At 42.1% G+C, this 21,684-nt stretch overlaps 1 protein-coding gene across 12 annotated transcripts in view; it reads left to right on the top strand.

Annotated features, from left to right (window-relative positions):
* The window catches only part of SEMA6D (semaphorin 6D), a 605,120-nt gene extending 600,898 nt beyond the window's left edge, over positions 1 to 4,222 (top strand). For all 12 annotated transcript variants that reach the window (XM_034661020.1, XM_034661019.1, XM_019797873.2 and 9 more), the window contains one exon: positions 512 to 4,222. In XM_034661020.1, the coding sequence (XP_034516911.1) occupies positions 512 to 1,800 (1,289 nt within the window). In that variant the 3' untranslated portion in view covers positions 1,801 to 4,222. The remainder of the gene's footprint in view (positions 1 to 511) is intronic.
* The last annotated feature ends 17,462 nt before the right edge of the window (positions 4,223 to 21,684 follow it).

The following is a 21,684-nucleotide window of genomic DNA, read 5'->3' as shown; positions in this document are numbered from 1 at the left end:
TTTATTCTAGTTAAGATAGCATAATTATATTAGAATTATTTTAGCATAGTGTACATTTATGCCAATCCATACATTTTCCTAATTCTGGCAATTGCCCTGTAATCCCGATGTATGAATTAGGAGAAAACCATGAGACAAAACATTTTAAAACATTTCTAAATTGGCCACTTAGAAAATACGTACTTTCTGACTCTAATTTTTACACCCCAGAACTCTTAAAATATTGAATATTAGGTAACAACTACTTAAGAGGGATTTGGGGGGGAAAAGGCACATACGGATCAGTGGGAGATCAGAGTTATCCTGGCATTTGCAGCAATCTTATATGTCTCTGGGGATCCGATCATGACTCGAGAAAAATATATAGATGGAATTTTAGAGCTCTCTGACCCTCCGGGCTAAGCATATGGACCATGTGAAGGTAGTGCTGGCTCAATGGAAGCCATTTGCTGGCTAATATCGTTGCAAAGAAGCACCTCACTCAGACTCTTTTCCTCAATGTCTGTTGCAGGTGTACGATGGGAGGTCCAGTCGGGAGAGTCCAACCAGATGGTCCACATGAATGTCCTCATCACCTGTGTCTTTGCTGCTTTTGTTTTGGGTGCATTCATTGCAGGTGTCGCAGTATACTGCTATCGTGACGTGTTTGTTCGGAAGAACAGAAAGATCCACAAAGATGCAGAATCTGCCCAGTCGTGCACGGACTCCAGTGGGAGTTTCGCCAAACTGAATGGTCTCTTTGACAGCCCGGTCAAGGAGTATCAACAGAATATCGATTCTCCCAAATTGTACAGTAACCTGCTGACCAGTCGGAAAGAGCTGCCACCCAACGGAGATACTAAATCCATGGTAATGGACCATCGAGGCCAACCACCCGAGCTGGCTGCTCTCCCCACACCTGAGTCTACACCTGTCCTTCACCAGAAGACCCTGCAGGCCATGAAGAGCCACTCGGACAAGGCCCATGGCCATGGGGCTTCAAGGAAAGAAACCCCGCAGTTTTTCCCTTCTAGCCCACCGCCCCACTCCCCACTAAGTCACGGGCATATCCCCAGTGCCATTGTTCTCCCTAATGCCACTCATGACTACAACACGTCTTTCTCAAACTCCAATGCTCACAAAGCTGAAAAGAAGCTTCAAAGCATTGACCACCCACTTACAAAGTCATCCAGTAAAAGAGATCACCGGCGTTCTGTGGATTCCAGAAATACCCTCAATGATCTTCTGAAGCATCTAAGTGACCCAAACAGCAACCCCAAAGCCATCATGGGAGATATCCAGATGGCCCACCAGACCCTAATGCTGGATCCTGTGGGACCTATGTCTGAGGTCCCACCCAAGGTCCCTAACCGGGAGGCATCACTCTACTCTCCTCCTTCAACTCTCCCCAGAAACAGCCCAACCAAACGAGTGGACGTCCCCACCACTCCTGGAGTCCCAATGACTTCTCTGGAAAGACAAAGGGGTTACCACAAAAATTCCTCCCAGAGGCACTCTATATCTGCAATCCCTAAAAACTTAAACTCACCAAATGGTGTTTTGTTATCTAGACAGCATAGTATGAACCGTGGAGGCTATATGCCCACCCCTACTGGGGCAAAGGTGGACTATATTCAGGGAACACCAGTGAGTGTTCATCTGCAGCCTTCCCTCTCCAGACAGAGCAGCTATACCAGTAATGGCACCCTTCCTAGGACGGGACTAAAGAGGACACCGTCCTTAAAACCTGATATGCCACCAAAGCCTTCACTTGTTCCTCAAACCACGTCTGTCAGACCACTGAACAAATACACTTACTAGGCCTCAAGTGTGCTATTCTCCGTGTGGCTTTATCCTGTCCGTGTTGTTGAGAGGATGATGTTGTAAGGGTACCTTAAGATAAGAGATTCCCTTGTATTTTAAGAGAACCAAGTGGCCAAAGAAACTCTTTCTAGCTTTGGCAACATCAGAACTTGCCACAAGTAGCTACTACAGCAAAGCTTCTGTGTACTTGCCCGAAAACAAAGGAAGGTGCTGGTCATTCCATTTCTTTTGTTTGAAGCTAAAGAGATGTGTAGCTCCCAGGGGCTACCCTACCAGTATAGAGAGCTGATACAGTACTCAGAAGGATCTGTGAGCAAATACTTGAAAATGGGTTCAACTTAGGCTACCATTATGTGTGGTCTTCCCATTAAATGTGAACATTTTAATTGTATGCATTCACCTTGCCTCTTGCACAAATGTCAAAAAACAATGGTAATGTCTCAAAGAAATGAACTTGTAGATTACCAAACAATTTGCTAAAAATTCAGTCTTTGACCCAAACTGTAGCATTTTTTTCAAGGGTGGCATTTTTTTTTCATGCCATCAATGAACTGTGGTGTGTGTGCGTATGTGTGTGCGTGCGTGCACGTGTGTGTGTGTGCGTGTAAGTGTGTGTGTGTTCTGTACCCACTAGGATTTGTTTTGGTGCCCATTGCATCTTTTTGTGCTATGGACTTGTTTACATTGAGCATGACTGAACAAGAGACAATAACTTCTTCCCACAGCAGTCCATTGGGTTCAGCTTTGAGAAAAGAAATAAAATCAAGGCTGATTTGACCATCAAAATGATTAACTTGACTCACATGGTCCCCAATGTCAGAATGTAAGAGTTCTAAGTAATTTTGTGCTGCTATTCATTAAAACTTCTATTACAGTCTTGCCAGCTTAAGGAGATAGAGATGTTAAGAGGTATCCTTGATTTATCCACCAGTATTCAGTAGTAAAATTTACCTGTCCACTGTGACTCCAAGCCTGACTCACTGTATTTAACCTTGGACACACTAATAAGGTTTTATTTTGATGTTGTTTGGTTTCTCCCATGTAGTACGATTTCTCTTCCTTTAACTCCTCCTACCCCCAAGATAAAGAACAAAACAAAACAGAAGACAAAAGAAGGAAATGTGAAAGGAATTCTAATTGGCCTAACAGAGAGATTCTCTGAAAACCGAACAGTGGTGCAATCATGTTGTCTGTGTTGTGTTCTATTAGAATTTTCTTCTAAGTCATGCAGGTAATGACAATATACTGTAAATATTACATGTGAGTTTACCTGAATCTGTGCATTTTGTGCCTTATTCATGAGAATGATAGAAGTACTAAAATATGTCAAGTGTTTTCAGTATAGCACATCATTTACTGAGTGCCAGTTGTAAATGTTTTTCAACCAGCACCTGAAAAGACTTTTAAAAAATCATAAAAACAACCTAGAACAATTAATTGTCAAACAGTCCACCCAAATAGAAGCATTACATCCCTTGCCGTGATAAACATTCCACTCCTGCTTTCCCAAGGATGAAACAGTGATAATGCGAAGTCAAATGAGGTTTCTCGGGTAATGTGACATCTGCGGGAACCGTAGAGTCATTGATTCGTAGTTTTGCAGAAGCCACTTACAGTTGATGATGTGTAACCCTGATGACTGTTTCAGTTAATATGCTGCACACCACACCACGGTTTATTGAACCTAATCTAGAAAGTATCAAGGCAGAGGAATGCTCCTGACTTAGTCACCAAGTAAATTCAACTGATTTCTTGTGGTAACACTGATGGCCTATATCACTTGGGGGAGGATGGGTTGCAGAAGACCAGAGCATCTTTATACAGATTGTAGAATACTGATACAGTTATTCTTTTCCTTTGAGAATATTGTTTTATAAGTAACGTGATTCCCTGAGATCTCTGGAAACTCAAAAACTAGAACGTCTGTTCTTGAAACATGTCAGCTTTGCAACTAAAATATTACAGATTAATCATAAATTAAACCAACCAATGACAAACACTACTCAGTCCACCGCCAACAAACGTGTTTGAATTCACCTTACCAATATTAATCCCAGCGTGCGGAAAATGGAACAGTAACTCTATGTGAACCCGGATAACATTTTGTAACATTGTGCTGCCTTGTAGTTTGTAATGTGAGTTCTATCAGTATTTATGTTGAAATTTCTAACATAAAATCTAGTCTCTATCCTGTTAATTTAATTTTTAAATGCTTTATCCATTTGTGCAAAGGTAAACACAGATTGTATCTTTTTTAATGGTACGGCATAAAAAGTAACCCTAAAGTGAAGTGGCTCTATACTGTTTTATAGAGTACTTTAACATGTATAGATATCTTGTAAACTTGTATTGTGGATGTGTAAATAATATGTACCTTGGGTTTTTAACACCGCATGTAAAGTCAAAATAAAATATACAAATCGTTATAGCCTGCCTCTTGATATTGAAGAGGTTTATGACTTACCATGTTTAAGATATTTTTTATGGTCAATCAACACCACTGAGAGTTTCCTTCAAAATGTACCAGAATACGCTTATCTGGAATACCTGCTACTTGGTCATGGTTCCGCCACCATTCTCTTCTTGGAAAGCTGATACTGATAGGCAGAGGCCCCGAAAAACTGAGAAAGGAGTCAGAAAGCCCAATGAACTGCACCTGTCGCAACAGGCAAACGCTTCAGGCACACGTGCCAGTGACTCACCTGGTCCACACACCTGGTGCAGCAGGCATTTTTAACATGCATGATTTGTACTCCCGCGTGAAAATTTTGATGTCATCTTAGTCCGGAATTACAGCTGGCAAACCAGGTTCCTGTGAACACTTCTTGCTATTTGGTAGAGGGCATTTCTCAGTTACGTTGTTTTCATTGACTAGACTACGTTAAGAGACACCTTCCCCAAATATCGAAATGGAAGACAAAATGATGACCCCATTCGGTCCTGCCTTTAGCGTGGGGTGAGCTGGTGGCCGCTGTCCTTGCCTCTTGTGGGTGTTGAGGGTGTCACGACACTTCCGGGAGAGACAAGAGGAGTTTCTGTAGCAATCACTGTGCCCTTGGTTCTAGCTGCTGCCCCTGACCCAAGCCCCTCTGTCCCCCCTTCCAGATTCCCAGCAGCATCTCTGCAGAAGCAGAAGCCGCCATATTCCTGTCTGGGCCTTGTTCTCCGTCATGGTGTCATCACGTTAGGCTGCTGTATTTCAGTATTAGGTCAGTGGTATTCTGGGGTCCTTTTTCATTCCTATCGTGGCATACTCTCATCTAGAGATGTGAGGGAGGGTTTGCAGGGATCCTCTCATGAGAGGGAAAGACAGGTGGGAGGCGATTTGCCCCTTTTTACAGCTACCACTGCTGTAGCTGGTACTGAGCGAGGCGGTGCCTGCCACAGGTCATGGAGGCTGGCTTGGCCCTCAAAATCCTGTCCCACCATTGCGGGAAGTCTGGGTCAGCCTGTAGCCCTCTGCAGTGCTGGAGAAGTGGGTGGAAGTTTTTCTCCCATCCCACTGACTTACAGAAGTTGATTTATAACTCTTAGGGTTTGGACAAATGAGGGAAGGAAGAGACAATTAAGGGAACTCTATCTTCAACCTTGTTTCTTCCTGGGCTTCCTGGTCATTGATTTCGCCTTCATTTACATTGCCTATTTCTATTAAATTGGTGTTTATTATGCCTTATGGTCATCATGCCAGTTTTCTTGGGTTTAGTAATTAATTTTTCTTCTAAAAGGTGCATCTTTCTTGGGGCGCCTGGGTGGCTGAGTTGATTAAGCATCTGCCTTTGGCTCAGGTTGTGATTCCAGGGTCCTGGGATCAAGCCCCCCATCGGGGTCCTTGTTCAGTGGGGAGTCTGCTTCTCTCTCTCCCTTGGCCCCTCCCCCTGCTTGTGCTCTCTCTTTCTCTCTTTAAAAAAAATAATAATAAAGTACATCTTTCTCTTCTCCCTTTATGGTAGATCTTTCTTAGCTTTTTTCAATCACGGATATCTTTGATAATTTAATGAATACAGACTGGGAGCTGAATTTCATTTTCTTTTTCAGGGGATTTACAGACTGCTAAAACCACATCTATGAATCCTCAAGATAAATGCTTAAATGCCATTTGAGACAAGTGGGTTTAGAGAACTCGGAGCTTTTCATATCAAAGACATCGTAAAGGCACATTCAAATTAACCAGGACAAACCACCAGTACTGTCATTCCAGAAATCCCATTCATTGGCATTTCGGTTACTCTGGGAAATGGCAATTTTGAAGCCATGTGGAACACTTGAGATGCCTATGTAGGCTAAGAAGAAAGAGTGTCTCCCATCCAAGATAGTGGGCGTTGGGTGGCCTAGGTGCTGGCCAGGAGGACTCAATTTCCTCCATGTGAGAGTGGCCATCTCTCTTCCTTCCCCTCCCAGCTTATCTTCTTCATCCCCTTTGTCACAGCAGGGCAATGAAGGAGGTGTCCAAAATAGCCCTGGCTCCCCATGCGGGAGCTGGGTTCTAATCCTGACTCCATCACTCAGCAAAGAACTTTGTGACACTCTACTTCTCTGGATTTTAGTTTTCTGATTTTTGAAAAGAGATGGCTCAGCATCTATTTTGTTGACAGCTCTATGGTATCTGCCAACTCTAAAATCCCATTACGTATTTTATGAATGCTATGCTTAAGTATTACTCTTTCAATAGCTTGGTTTGTAGGCCTTTTATGGGTGTGTGAGGCCTGTTCCCTGTTAGATGTGAGATATGTGTGAGATTAGTAATAAAATAAGGCATGATAAACAACGCACTGTAAGCCGTTCAGCTTGTGTCTATAGTTGATGTTGACCCTTTTTGCATATATAACATGCAAAATACTTAAATCTCTGCCAATGCTACATTCTTTATCAAACAGATGTGATACCATAAACAAGAAGGAAATGGACCTATAATAAAATCAATCTTTAATTCACAGAGGAGTGGGGGAGGTGAGAGGATGGGGTCGGGGTGGGGGAGTCAAATCCTGGATATTCAGACCATGAATCAATTGGAATTCACATATAAAAGAAAGTAGAATATTTCTAGACCCTGGCCCATGATATAATTCTTTTTAAAATTAGGTATTGATTACTGGTTGATAAATCTCTTTGTAACATGCCCTTTGGTTTATCTTAGTCTCTTATGCTGGGTGAAGGAAAGTATGAAAACATGGCATTTGTTACATAAGCACTGTTACTTAGGACTATTCTTCATTTGTATGAGATGGACCCACATGATGCTACCTGGTTTGAGTGGACAGGCTCCTCTTGGGTTTTCCTGGTGCTTTTGAGCCCTATGCAGTTAATCCTCAACATGCTTTTTGCTGAAAAAGGATAAGATTTGTCATTCATGTTTTCAAGGTACAGAAATTGAGGTCACGGGGCTGACAACTATGGAAATGTAGATGACAGCCAATTCACAAATCAGGGCTAATTCACATATTCTCACACTCATACCCTGTGCACAAACCAACAGCCTCCATGAAAGGGCTGAAAGCAAATATCAGTGTTCAATCAGAAAGGATGGCCTCTCTCCAACACTTCATGTATAATGAGGAGAAACAAAAAAGGTAGAATAATTACAGCATCCAGGAGTAGGTGCCAAATATCCAGTGAAAAATGAAACATTCACCGAATCAGTCACATGCTGGGCCATTGTAATGAACACGCCAAATCAATTACTTGGAAAAAAGTCCATGGATTGAGTTGACACAGTGTAGGCTGAAAGCAACCAAAGAGGATGAAAGCATAGATGTTAAAAGAAACTAACCCGAGGTGTCCAAATTGTACCCATCTAAGTTTCTGGGCATCCTGCCAGATCTACATCTGTGGAGTGTCAGAGTCTCAGGGGAGAATTCACTTTATTTCTTATTTTGGAATGGCTTCATATTGAGCTGGGGTGACATATTGGGAGTTAAATATGGCTGTAATTTTTTGACTGCTTCCTATGGTTGGGGGAGCTGTAGGAGTGAGACTTTATCTTAAAGGAGAGTGTTTCCTGAGGATTTGAGCTGCCTGGCCCTCTATGAGGCATAGAGTAAGCACATCGAAAAGGTCTGTTGAAGGACCAAATTTAATGACTGTTCCAGAGCTTTGTCCTAGGTCAGGTAGCACAGCCTCGCTGGACATTTGCAACTGTTAATGTTCATAAGCATAGTAGAGGCATACACCCCTTCTTAGCGCTTGCAAAATCAGGTTCCCAAATAAGAAGATGATAGAACTCTTCAAACATTCTGAAAGGAACATTCCATGGGTTTGGGGGACGAGTTTAGAAAGTGTAAAAAGAAAATGGAACCCTTGGAGTACTTTTGCAAATGTGAAAGCCTCTAGTGCATTTGGGATTTGAGTTAGGCTCCAAAGTTCAATAACAGCTCAGGGCGAAAAATAAGACTGTTTGCTGGCCCAGGCAACTGGTTGTTTGTTGGTCATTATGTACCTGCAGCAACTCATAGAACTGAAGTCAAAACTTAAGATTCAACCTGACTTGATGACTGACTCTTCAGTTAAGGCTGCCCCTTAATAAGTCCATCGATCACCAGGACTTACTCAGAGATTATTTCCAATTACCTTTGCAATCCACATTCAGAGCGGTGGAAACGGTTGAACTCTTGATGTTTGCTTAATTAACTAAATATTTATTATAAATTTATTTAATGAAAATAGCAAAATACAAACCTGAACAAAGCAATAGAATTCAAATCAATTTAAATGTAAATATACACATATAGAAAGGACTCTAGAAAGAAACATACAAAAATATTGAAAACTGCTTATAATCATTAAAACTAACATATCATTTTATTATGTGCTCCACTCAAACACATATTTTGGAAAAGCCTCTTTAAGTTTGACTCTAGAAAAGAAAAAAAATAATAACCTTGGAAACAGCCTCTGACTTTACTTAGTTATCTGGTCTTGAGAAATGATGAAGTCCACGGCCAAAAACAAACTCCTAGAAGGTATAATTTAGCTACAAAGGAGATGTCTGTGATTACGATAGACCTAGATGTCCTTTGCCTTCTAAAGGGTCTAAACAGTATTTCTCTTTTAGTTGGAGATGCTAGGACTGAACGGTTGAACTATGGGAATTGTGAAAATACTGAAAGGCAGAAAAGAGGCTTCCAAGGGACAGAACTATGACTGAGGCGAAGTAACCAGAGCAGCAGTGACTGAGCGGCCTGAGTGCCCAGAGCAGGAGCTCGGAGTGGAGAAGCTGAGTCAGCCTCAACGGGGAGCACACGGAAACCTGCAAAGCCCCATTTGCTCCTTTGTCTTCTGTCCCTGTCTTCCAGAGTAACAAAAAGGAAGGAAGCTGATGACTAGAGAGCAGGTAGCTCTGAGGATGATGAGATTATTATGGTAATGATAACTTGTGAAAATACGAAGTAATTAGTAGAGCGAAATCCTCTCCTCTGGGCAGGTGCCTGTTAAGGCTGTCAAGAAAGCTACACCCCCTTCCAAAAGTCCTTGCGTTGCCTCCCTTCCCCTACTTTAAAAAAATGAATTTGAGGGCTCCTGGCTTGCTCAGGGGAAGAAGCATGCAACTCTTGATCTCTGGGTCATGAGTTCGAGCCCAACATTGAGTGTAAAGATTGCTTAAATAAATAAAACTTTTAAAAAATGAATTTTCTCAGTTTAGCAAGTTCTCTCTTTGAAGAAGGGACTTCGCTCCTCCTATCTATCATAGCTATGGACCGCAGAGATCAACGATGCCAACGCATCTTAACCAGTAGAGTCGGCCAAAATGGAATTCAGCCTCTAAGGTGTCATTAGCTGTAGATCATCATATTTTTTCCTTTTTTTAATTGAAGAATAATTAGCATGTAGTGTTGTATTTGTCTCAGGTGTACAATATAGTGATCCGACAATTCTATACGTTACTCAGTGCTCATCACAGCAAGTGCGCTCTTAATCCCCTCACCCGTTTCCCCACCCCAACCCCTCTGGCAACCACCAGTTTGTTCTCTGTATTTAAGAGTCTGGTTTGTTTGTGTGTCTCTTTTTTCCTTTGTTCATTTGTTTTGTTTCTTAAATTCCACATATGAGTGAAATCGTACGGTATTTGTCTTTTTCTGACTGACTTATTTCATTTAGCATAATACTCTCTAGCTCCATCCATATTGTCGCAAATGGCAACATTTCATTCTTTTTCATGGCTGAGGAATATTCCATTATATACATATCTTCTTTGTCCATTCATCTATTGATACACACTTGGGCTGCTTCCGTATCTCGGCTATTGTAAATAATGCTTCAGTAAACATAACCGTCTATATGTCCTTTCAAATTCATGTTTTGGGGGTCTTTTTGGAACAGAGTGGTAAATACCTAGTAGTGGAATTATTGGATCATGTGGTAATTCTATTTTTAATTTTTTAAGGAGGTTCCATATTGTCTTTCACAGTGGTTGCACCAGGTTGCATTCCTAACAGTGCAGGAAGGTTCCTTTTTCTCCACATGATCACCAATGCTTGTTTTTTCTTATCTTCTTCAGTTTAGCCATTCTGACATGTGTAAGGTGATATCGTGGTTTTGATTTGCAATTCCCTGATGATAAGTGATGTTGTATTATCATCTTTTTTCATTGGCATTTCCACTGTCCTAACTTACATCAAGAGTGTCAATTAGCAAGACAATTCAATTTCTTTTTTTTTAAAGATTTTATTTATTTATTCGACAGAGATAGAGACAGCCAGCGAGAGAGGGAACACAAGCAGGGGGAGTGGGAGAGGAAGAAGCAGGCTCATAGCGGAGGAGCCCAATGTGGGGCTCGATCCCAGAACGCCGGGATCACGCCCTGAGCCGAAGGCAGATGCCTAACTGCTGTGCCACCCAGGTGCCCCGACAATTCAATTTCTTGTTCTCTGAAAATAAGCTTCATATGTAAAAGGGAGAATGAAGCCACTATGGAGAAAATTACCCTCTGCATGAAAAACATTTTATTTTTAAAGATTTTTGACAAAGAGACAGCCAGCAAGAGAGGGAACACATCAGGGGAGTGGGAGAGGAAGAAGCAGGCTCATAGCAGAGGAGCCCAATGTGGGGCTCAATCTCAGAACGCTGGGATCACACCCTGAGCCGAAGGCAGACACTTAACGACTGCGCTATCCAGGTGCGCCAAAAACCATTTTAATTAGTCACATAACTGGCCTTGTCTCTTGATTTTAGATTAGTCACTACTACCGGGTAATTAAGAGATATCTCTCAAGAAAGAGTACTTTTCCCATCTTTACCTATGAAATCACCCCCACTGAGTAATTTTAATTTCTAAATCTCCACTACCTAAAACAGATCACCTGGGCACACTGAAGATGAATTGATTACAGCTTCTCGAGACCCCTGCTGCTCTTGGCCTTATTCACATTTGGTTAGAATCTGGTCAGGCCCCGACCTGACAAAGCCCTGTGCTTGAACTATGGGTGGCCGGGAATCATATTTTGCTGTAATGCTTTTTGAATGGTTTTATGTCTTTTCCAGTGATCAGCTCTTTTGCTTCTTTTCTTCTCTCCTCAGACGCCAGTATGTGGAGGGAGTTGTTTAGAAGAAACGCATGCAAGATTCAGGCTAGCTATGTTTGATAGAAATCTATAACATAACTCCTTTATAAATTTGTCTAACAACTGTTTGGTTCTGTTCACATCTAACTAAAAAATGTCAGAAAACCCACAGCTCCTAAAAATGAACAATAATAAAGCAAAACAGAAATCGTTGGCAGGACAGTTGAATTTTAGAACTTTGTGAAGAAACCCTCTGTTGGAGTAAACATGGAAAGAGAAGGAAGGGAGTCTGAAAAGAATGAATTCCTCTCCAGCCTGCAATAGGAAACCTCTACTATTTGGGTAGCAAAAGTCATGGGAAAATGCCGCATGTTTGGAAATGCAAAATATTATCCCAAAGTTTTGTATTCCCCTAGGAGATAATGCAGCTTCCAGAAGCTTAGGAAGGACAAAATGAGTGACAGGAGACCCAGAAAACTTCTCTGCATGTGAGCAGCAAGTTAGATAAAGTTAGTTAACAATAGCTAGTTAAAACTAGAGAGGGACTTAGAGAACACTTGGCCTCATAACTGTTGCCCTGACATCCCAAACAACAAAGTATGAGTTAGGCTAGAGAGTTCTACCCAATCTTAATTGGGCTCTTTGATAAAAGTTGAAGGAAGTGGAGAGTTGAATCAGAGGGAAAATGGGGGGAAAGTTGGCAGTAATGGGCAACATTTAGAGATTAGTAGGCAAGACACCTAAGCAGTTGTATGCACCTGACTTGAAAGAATTGCCATAATGTACTACACGATCCTATTTTGTTAAATAAATGACACCCCCCACCTCCATCACAGAACTGTACACATTTTTATGCTTTACATAAGCACTGAGGAAATTATTAAAGGATAAACACCAGCTGAGAGCATTTGTTACTGGGGTAAAGTGCAGTGAGTCCGAAGTGTAATAACAATAAGGCAACGTGAGAGGGAGGATGACCACAGGAACGGACATTATGATATAATCTCATTCACATGTGTATATCTATATACGTAAATATACGCAAGTATTTTTACGTGAGCATAAAGAGGTGTGTGAAAGAATTGACATGATTGTTAGTCTACCCAGTAACCATCTGCCCACCTTCCCCTGCTTCTAACTTGCTGGGAGAGCCCACCCACTTCCCACTGTAGAGGCTGAAAACGCCAAATATGTCTTTTCTATTCTCTCTTACAGTGAGGACATGGATATATAACCCAGTTCTGGCCAGGAGAACCAGAGGGAAAGTATGGGGAGACTTTGAGGAGGGTTTCCTTCCTTAATAGAATGAGAATACACGAGGAGAAACTTCAGCCCTTTGGATGACGGTGTGACCTATGCTCCACGGATCAGCAGCCGCCATCCCGGTGCAATAAAGACAAAGTAGGAGAAAGCCCACATGCTGAAGACAGCAGACCGAGGGATGGAAAGCCCTTGAGGGCTGCATGGAGCTCCTGAACTAGCCAACTTTAAAGCCCCCCAGATCTGGTTTTGCTATTAAGAGAGGAGTTAATGTTCTTGCTCCCCAGTACTGATGTAATATTGTTTCTTCAGCTGAAAGTCCCCTAACGGTTGAGGCCATTGTGATATTGTGATTTATAATAAGAAATATATATGTGGTCATCCAGCTCCCGGCACAAAGCTCCTAAAACCCCTGGAATTTCCAGTAAGGAGAAAGATAAAGATGTCTTTTTTATACAAACGGCGCAGCTTTAGGAAAGCCCTTAGGTAATCTAAGGGTGGGGACTGTTTGCCAGTGGAGTCAACCATGATGAGAGAGTTGGATCTTTCCATCCTGCCACTCTCCACACCCCCTCTGCCCCCTCCCCCCATTTCCAGGTAGGGGAATGGGGTTAGAAGTTGAATTGATTGCCAATGGCTGATTATTTAATCAACTGTGCCTATATGATGAAGCCTCCATAAGAACCTAAAAGGATGGGGTACAGACAGCTCCCAGGTTGGTGAACACAAGGCGATGGGAGCGTGGCATGCCTGGAGAGGGCGTGGAAGTCCCACACCCTTTCCCCACACCTTGTCCCGTGCATCTCTTTCATCGCGTTGTTCCTGAGTTAGACCCTTTTATAATAAACCCATAACCTAGTAAGTAAAATGTTTCTGAGTTCTGTAAGGCACTCCAGCAAATTAACTGAATTCAAGAAGGGGGGATGGGACTCTGCAATCTGTAGCTGGTTAGTCAGAAGCACAGGCAACCGTCTGAACTAGTAACTGGCATCGGAAGTAGAGAGATGCGGAGCCATCTTGTAAGACTGAGTCCTTAACCTGTGGAATCTGACGCCACCTTCAAGTAGGTCCTGTCAGAATTGAGACGAATTGTAGGACAGCCTGACAGTGTCCCCGAGTTTCTGGGTGTGGGGAAAAAACCCACGTATTGGAATTGGTAGTAGAATATTAGTCACCTCAGCGTGGAGGGGGATGGGGGCTGAGGGGCTGGAAATCATCCCCTCTCTCTCATCTATCTGTCCATATATATTTTGTTCTATATTAGTGGTTTCCAATTCTAGCTGGATATTAGAATCACCTGGGGAGCTTTTCAAACATACCAATGCCTGGGCCACATCCCAGAACAATTAAATCAATTAAATCAGCATCTCAGGGGTGGGCCCACACTTCGGTATTTTTAAAGTGCTCTCCACAAGATTTTGATGTGCAGCCAGAACTGAAATCCCCTACTCTGTCTCGTGTCTTTCCAAGTGTTGTAAAAATGTGTGTGTAGTTGTCATCTAGGACTATGAAATAAACTGCTTGTATACATTTTCTACCATTGCATAACAAACTAGCACAAACATGGAGACATATTAGCACACGGCTCTGTAGGTCAGGGATAATGTGGGCAGGCTGGCCTGGGTTCTCTGTTCAGAGTCTCACAAGGCTGAAATCAAGATTGTGGTTAAATGAAGCTCTTCTGTGGAGGTTCTGGGCAAGAATCTGCTTTCAACTCTTTCACGCTCTGTAGAATTCCATTTCTTGTGGTTGTATGGCTGGGGTCCCAGCCCCCTTGCTAGCTGTCAGCTGAGGCTCTGCTAGGAACTTCCAGAGGCTCCCATATTCCTGTCTCCTGAACCTTCTATCTGCGAATCGGCAAACGTGCAACAACTCCTTCTCATTCTTTGAATGTCTATGATGTACCCTTCTCTAACAAGCCAGAGAAAACCTGACTGATTTTAAAATGCTCATTTCAGCATTTTAAATCATCATGTCAGGGCCATATCACAAGGTCAGCTGACTTGGGGCTTTAATTATATTTGAAAACTCCATTCACAGCAGTACCTACTTTAGTGTTTGACTGAATAACAAGAGAATGGGGATCTTGGCAGGAGGGCATCTTTAGAATTCTGTCTACCACAATACCCCCAAATTTACTGGCTGACAACAATAACCATTTATTTCTCACAAATCTGTAGGTTGGCAGTTGGGCTCAGTTAGGACAGCTCACCTCTGCTCCACATGGGGTGAGCTGGGATTACTGGTGTGTTTGCAATCAGTCAGTTAGTAGAGCTGACTGTGAGGCCAGCTGGTCCTGGATGGCCTCACACTTCTCGGGCCTCAGCTAGGATGTCTGGGACGGCTGGACCTCTATTACTACATGGTCTTTTTCTGTTTTTCTCTCCACAGGCTCTCTCATTTTCAGACAGGCTAGCCTGTGCTTGCTTCAAGGTGTAGAGGTCCAAGGGAGGGAGCATAGAAGCTCCAAGGTCTCTTAAAGCAGAGGCCTGGAAATCACACAAAATCACATCTGCCACTTGCTTTTGGTCAAAGCAAGTCATAAGGCCAGTTCAGATTCAGGGAGTGGGAGAAACAGACTCTGCTGCTTTATAAAAGGTACAGTAAAAAAAATTATAGCCATATATAATATGTCATAGTGAGTAATCAATATTTATGATGATATGTTAACAGTAAGGTGTTCAGTGTGGTTTCAGAGCTACAAAAAAGCACAGGTAGATGGATCTGAGCTCTTCTCAGCTATAACCGCAAACATTTCGGGTTACTCTGAGCAAATCCCAAGTGACTGACCAAAACTGTGTTAAGGTGTGACCATCAGGGGCAAGCTACTCAGATGATAGAAACAAGCAAAACAATCTGCTCCTACAAGTCTAACCTTTCACATCTTACAGTGACTACATCGTGCAACTCGATGTCCGGCACCTTGGAGGGCCACTGGAATCAAAGAATTCTCTTTCCCAGAGGGATGTTAAACATGAGAAGAGGAGCCTTTCTCTCCCTTCATTTGAGAATAGTCTTGATTGCCATTAAGGATCTAGGAGGTCCCTGTGACTCTATACTTTACCAAAATGATAAATAATTGTACACATTTACTTTATACTACTTTCACGAGGACACCTTGTCTTCTAAAACTATACAACACTCTGATCACGTAAGGCGAGTAAAGTATATTTATTTCCATTAAAATAAAAATAGATACCTATTTCCATTAATGGAAAAATAAATAGATATTTATTTCCATTAATAGACAATAGATTTAAAGCAGCCACATCTGTGTTTAAACTAAAAAGTCCTTTGTTCATGAAGTTTCCATTGTCACCCTTTGAAACCAACAGTAACTTAGATGTTACACCACAGCAATTAGTCTTTTCCATAACCACCAGAATGATCTTTCTAAATAGGCTTGGTCACTAAATTACTCCCTGACGCCTTCAAAATCTTCAGTCATTCCCTAGAGCAAAAAAGTTAAGTAACAAAAGCCAGCCTCCTCAGTCTTGTATACAAGGCCTTTGCCAAAATGGTCTCAAGAATGGGACCTTATTCCATCCCCTAAATCATGCTTAGAAACCAGGATTGTTCATTCATTAATTTAGTTACTCATTCATTCAACCAAGTATGCATTGAGGACCTATTATGAAGCTTAGCTCCTAGGGATTCAAAGATGAACAAAGTATTGTTTCCCCAGTCTGGGCAAGACTCACTGGAGGGAAGCAGGAAGATAATAAATGGCAATTAAAGTGGACACAGCGGGGTGATTATGATGGCTCTTCAACCTTGGTACCCTTTCGCAAACATTCAGTGTACATTCAGTGAGCATTGTGAAAGCACCTAGAGAAACCAATGGGAAGGCACTGAGTTTAAACCTTCCGCTTTAACTGGGCCGCCATGGTGAATGCATGGTGAATGAAGAAACAAACGGAAAAAAGAGGAAAGAGGAGGAGGACAAGGAAGAGGAGGAGAAGTGGAAGAAGAAGAAAGCATACAAAGGTAGCTGCAGGACAGTGTCTCCACCTTTCCTTAACACTGTCCTGCGAGAAGAAGAGCGTCTCGCCTGGGTGGCTGTAGAGCATGTTAGAAAGGGCTGCTGTCCTGTGACCAGTGAGAACGTTCCTGACTCAAGTACTGGCCCACTTGTCCACATAGGTGGAGCTGTGAAAGGGGCAGTGGAGACTGAGGACAAAGGACAAGCTCATATTCTCTATAGTCTATTTCCCTTCTGTTTCTCCACGTTTTCTGCTCCTACTTCTTAGAAAATAGGGAGAGAACCAGGGGAATTGGGTTAAAGAGACAAACAGCTTCGTCTGGGGTCATTTTGTTTCTTCTCTCCGTCATTTCCCATCCTGTCACGTGATGTCCAGTCCCAGACTAGGTCTGAACTAGAGCTTGGGAAATCTAGACACCCCATGGAGCCCCACAACACTCCCATTCACCCTTCCACCCAAAACCTCCTCTCATAAAAGAGACCAACAACAGGATAAGAAAAATGAGAAAGTCCACGAAAGATGGAGAGAGAGGGTACAGGTTGAAAGAGGAAAGGAGAAAAGCAAGGGGGTGAAGATTGGACAGATGCATAGAAATGATCTAAATCCCTTTCTTGTGCCAGGGGCTCCAGTCAAACTCAACTTCCCGCTTTCTGCGCCTATGTTTTCCCACCGCCCTTCAATGCTACATGTGTGAATCCCATCTCTGCTTTAAGGTCCAGCACAAACACAGTCACCTCTTCTCTGGCAATCCCTGTAATATGTTGGCTGAAGCAATCGAGCCTCTGAGATTCCCTGGTCTTTCTATGAACTCCTTTGATGGCCCTTATTATAGTTTACATCGCAATCAAGTCTCACACACGTGTCCTTTCCCATTCTTGACTGTAAGGCTGCTGGTGGCCGACCCCAGTACCTAGCACACCTTTGTAATGCGCGACAATGCCTAACCTAATTCTGCACATAATTAGACCCAAACATCTCAAGGCCACGAAACTGAAGGTTTTAGCTGGGTCTGGCTGCCTGCCCCACATACCTCTGTCTTCCTCCGAGCGCCTAACCGCACTCTGTTCTCTCCCATGGGTCTAGAGTTGATAATCATGTCTGCTCTCACTAGGCCCCAGATACTGCACTTTCCCTTCTCCTTTCCCTACACCCCATCCACAGTTTTGTAAATTCTTCCCCTGTGAAACTTTACTCAAATTATCCTAAGATGAGTGTGCTGTGAATTTCTTGCTCGGATCCTAACTGACATAATATTTTGTCAATGACAGTAAGAACAGCTACTATTTGTGGGACTACTTTATATATATTTTTTCCTCTCCTTTGTCCTTATGATAAACTAAGAGCTGGGGACTTTCAACCTAATTTTACCCTCCAGAGACTCACTAAGGTTAAGTGATTGATCTAAAGTTACAGAGCTTGTAAGATCTCAATTCAAGTGTTGCCTTCCCACAGGAGTCCTTAGTGCTTGAAATAACCCCTCCCTCCTGAGCTTTATCCCTTTTACGACACCTTCGGATATTCTCTTATTTGTTGGCATATTATCTGCTTATGTTATCCAATCAGAATGTGCACTCTGCAGAGGCAGGACTTCATTTCATTCAGAGCTTTACCCTCTGGAACATACTGGATACTCAGTAACTATGTGTTGAAGGAATGAGAGACACTCTCTTCTTCAATGCTGTAAACCTCCCTTTACACTGTGGGTAGCCTGGGATTATTGCCTTTCCATTTGCATCAAGAGCTTCAAATCCAGAGTTTAAATCACTACCTTCTACCCACGTCAACTCTTTGGGCCCAAAATAGGGAGTCTTGAGTTGATTTTGATACTTTAAGAGAAAAATTAAAGAGCCTACTGAGAAAAAGCCAAAGATGAGAGAGAGGTAGGGGCGGGGAGTAGGAGAAAACACTTCAAAGACTGTTGATATTGTACCTTAAAGCAACAACAAAGTAAAAATAGTCCCAATTTAATAAATAAATAAACCTCGTAGAAGTTCAAAACCAAATAACCCACTATCTTAAAAAAATCAATTGAGAATAGAGTACATGTTCTGCGGGTACTATACAATCTAGTCCCCTGCGGAAAAAAGTTTCCACATGCTCTACTAAATTAACTGCTTGTGGACTATAGTCAGATACACAGATTCACACTGAAAATATTTTAAAATTTCGAATGAAAGTATTTCAAATCCATATGACCCTTCTATACATATACATATATGTATATCTATATACATAGAAGTAGTTATCCCCACCCCCCCACCCCAAATCAATTTTGGACTTAAAAAATTCTTGACATTTTAAAAATTTTGTTCTATAAACCAGTTTCTCTGTGTAGAACTGGGCCTGCCTGCTGGATGTCTACATGAAGATTTGTTCTGGGCTTTTTCTGTTTAGGAAGGACAGGATTCAGTAAAACTCTCATTTCTCCATCCTGTTGTTAGCGGCCCTTAGTTAGGCTCTAACAGGATGCCTGGAGGCCAGCAGGGAGGAAGTCATGGCCAGCTATCTGGAAAGTCAGAGGCCTGTCCTGGCAGCACTCCAAAATAAAGCCACAGGAAACCAGATTAAACCACGCACAAAAGCAAGATGGCTGACAAAAGAGGCCGGAAACCCCTGACCAAATAAGGAAGAAAGAGCGTGGAAACCTTGCTTCCAAGAAATCCCTGCCTCAAGTAATGAATATTCCACCCCCTTGTTAACAGCTGTCAATGAAAGGCAGAAACCCGAACCCCAGCATTAGCTCTCTCTCCAGCTTGCCTGCTCCCACATCACAAGAGCATACTTTGGCTTTAATAAACCTGCCTGCCCATACTGCTCAACCTCGGTGTTGTGTCTGTCCTTGAATTCTTTCTCGCAATAAGACCAAGAACCTTTGGGGACACCTCTTAGACAGGCTAGGTCTAGGTCTCAGGGCCTGGGGACAACACTGTGTTCCCTGCTCCCCACTGCAAATTTTCCATGGACATCATTGTAAGGACATTCCTGGGAGCTCCCCCCAAACTATAAGCTGTAGTTCTCCAGGCTGTAAATTCTAAGCCAGGGAACACAGTACAGTGTGTGGCACATAAATGGAACTCAAAAACAATTCGTTTGGCTGCCTAGAGGAACTCAGGCTTCCTCAAGGGGATAAATAACTTACTCCTATCATGTTTGGTTTTTTTTTTTCCCCTTTCCATAGAAAAGAAGTTATTGCTCTATTAGAAGTCTGTGTTTTGATACTGCCAACTGGGTAGATATCAGGACCTTAAGAACTGTTCCTGAGTGAATTCCAAAGGAACCTTAAAGCCCCTGGAATTGACATGAAGCAGCATGGATGTCTGCAGAAAAACATCACAGCTTAGAATGAGAAGAATTCCACACAGATGACAATGAGGGAGAGAGACGGGCCCGAGGGACTCCCTTTCTGGCTATTCCTAACTGGGGCAAGGACCTCAGGCACTGCTGAGAGGAACCAATGGTTACAAATAAAAAACACACTCATGTAAGTCATGAGGTGATGCCTCAGTAAACCTGATAATTTACACAAAGCATTGATTTTATTCTGTCAGAGAGGTCTTTTTGTATCTAAAATCATTGTAAATTCCATAGACAAACTGCACCATCGCTGAGGTGTTATCTGAGCCATCATCATTTTTGGAGAAGAAAATCCATACAGCATATGTCCCAGGGCGAGACCATGGCATTTGCCCATCTCCATGACCCTGAGGACACAATCTGAGAAGAGCACAGTCAGCCGAGGCTAACTTGACTTTCACCGACTCTCTGGGCTTAGTTCCCAGGCTCTGCTGGTTCTCCAGACGTGGTTGTACATACGTGGGGCAATTGTACAAAATCTGCATAAAAATTATGAATCGTTGGTGAGCTGCAGATCCCTGAATCAATCTTGCTTCTGGGCAAAAAAACTTACATTTCTTTAAGCAAATAAACACAGTAGTATGTTTTGGGCTGTCCTCATATACATTCTTTCAAACAAATTCTGCCATCTTGAAATGAATGAGTTTAAAAGTTGCTGATGGATAAAGAAGCTTAGACCTAAGGAAACTAAAAAAATCATAAAAATTTGTTTAGAGTAATAAAGCAAATGAAGAAAAAAAACGGTTGCTGACGGAAACAAAAGTTACAAAAAGGCAGAAGAAGGGGGCAGGGAGTGTTACATAGAACATTTAACTCAAGGGGTTTTGTTGTTTTTGTTTTGTAACTATTTTGTTGTCCTGTCTTTGCTGTGTGAGTTCCAACCCTCAATTTCCTAAGTAACAAGAGATTGTATTAACCAAGTGTTTCAGGTGTAACTTTTGTAAGTTTCTACTGCTGAAACCCGTTGACCTGGGGTTGTTCCATAATCTCCGCCGTTAATTAGCCTATATGCTGTACAAATTTGCCCTTCTCCATAAAAGAAACTATCCTCAGTTTCTTCATGTTAAGCGGGTATGATAGCAGTATATATCCCTCGTAGGGAGTTCATGGAGATTAAATGCGTTTGTATGTGTCAAGTGTTTAGGCAGCATTGGCACCAGGAAGTACTCTCTCTACGTTTTATTATTATTTTGTCTTCATTGAGGAGAGCCAAACCAGATTTTCTCATTGTGAGGGGAAAATGCAGGCTCAGTGATTGTGTGAGGGTTCTTGTAGGCGTGGATTTGAGTGGCAGAAGTGTGTGGAGGGGCTTCAGTTTTATGATATATGGATGATGGAGAAGTGAATGTCCTTGAAACTCTGCAAAAACTGTCACAAATGTGAAACTCTTCCCAGTGAAGTTACTTCTTTCTGGAAAAACAAGTCAGACCCCATCCAGTGGAATCACTCTAAGTGAACTCTTTTCTCTCTTTCTTTTTTTTTTTTTTTTTTTTTTTTTTTTTTTTTTTTGGTGATAGGAGTCTGAAATAAGCATTTCAATTAGATTCATTAAGACAGTTATTACTTGGTAATTGAATAGCAACAGATTGCAAAGGAACACTTATTGAGGTCTAATAAGTATGTAGGAGAGAAATCTTCTCCTTCTGTAATTCCATCAGCTATAAACCAGTGTAATTAGATTCTTACTAACACATTCAAATTGAAGGGAATGTTGAGGCATATAATTGGCACTTAGGAAGCTACCTGTATTACGTTAGGGTGTTTTCCATTTACATACTTATTAAGTGTCA

The sequence above is a fragment of the Ailuropoda melanoleuca genome, chromosome 5, assembly GCF_002007445.2.
Source record: "Ailuropoda melanoleuca isolate Jingjing chromosome 5, ASM200744v2, whole genome shotgun sequence".
Classification (NCBI taxonomy): domain Eukaryota; kingdom Metazoa; phylum Chordata; class Mammalia; order Carnivora; family Ursidae; genus Ailuropoda; species Ailuropoda melanoleuca.
This window is presented reverse-complemented; position numbering and strand designations above follow the sequence as displayed.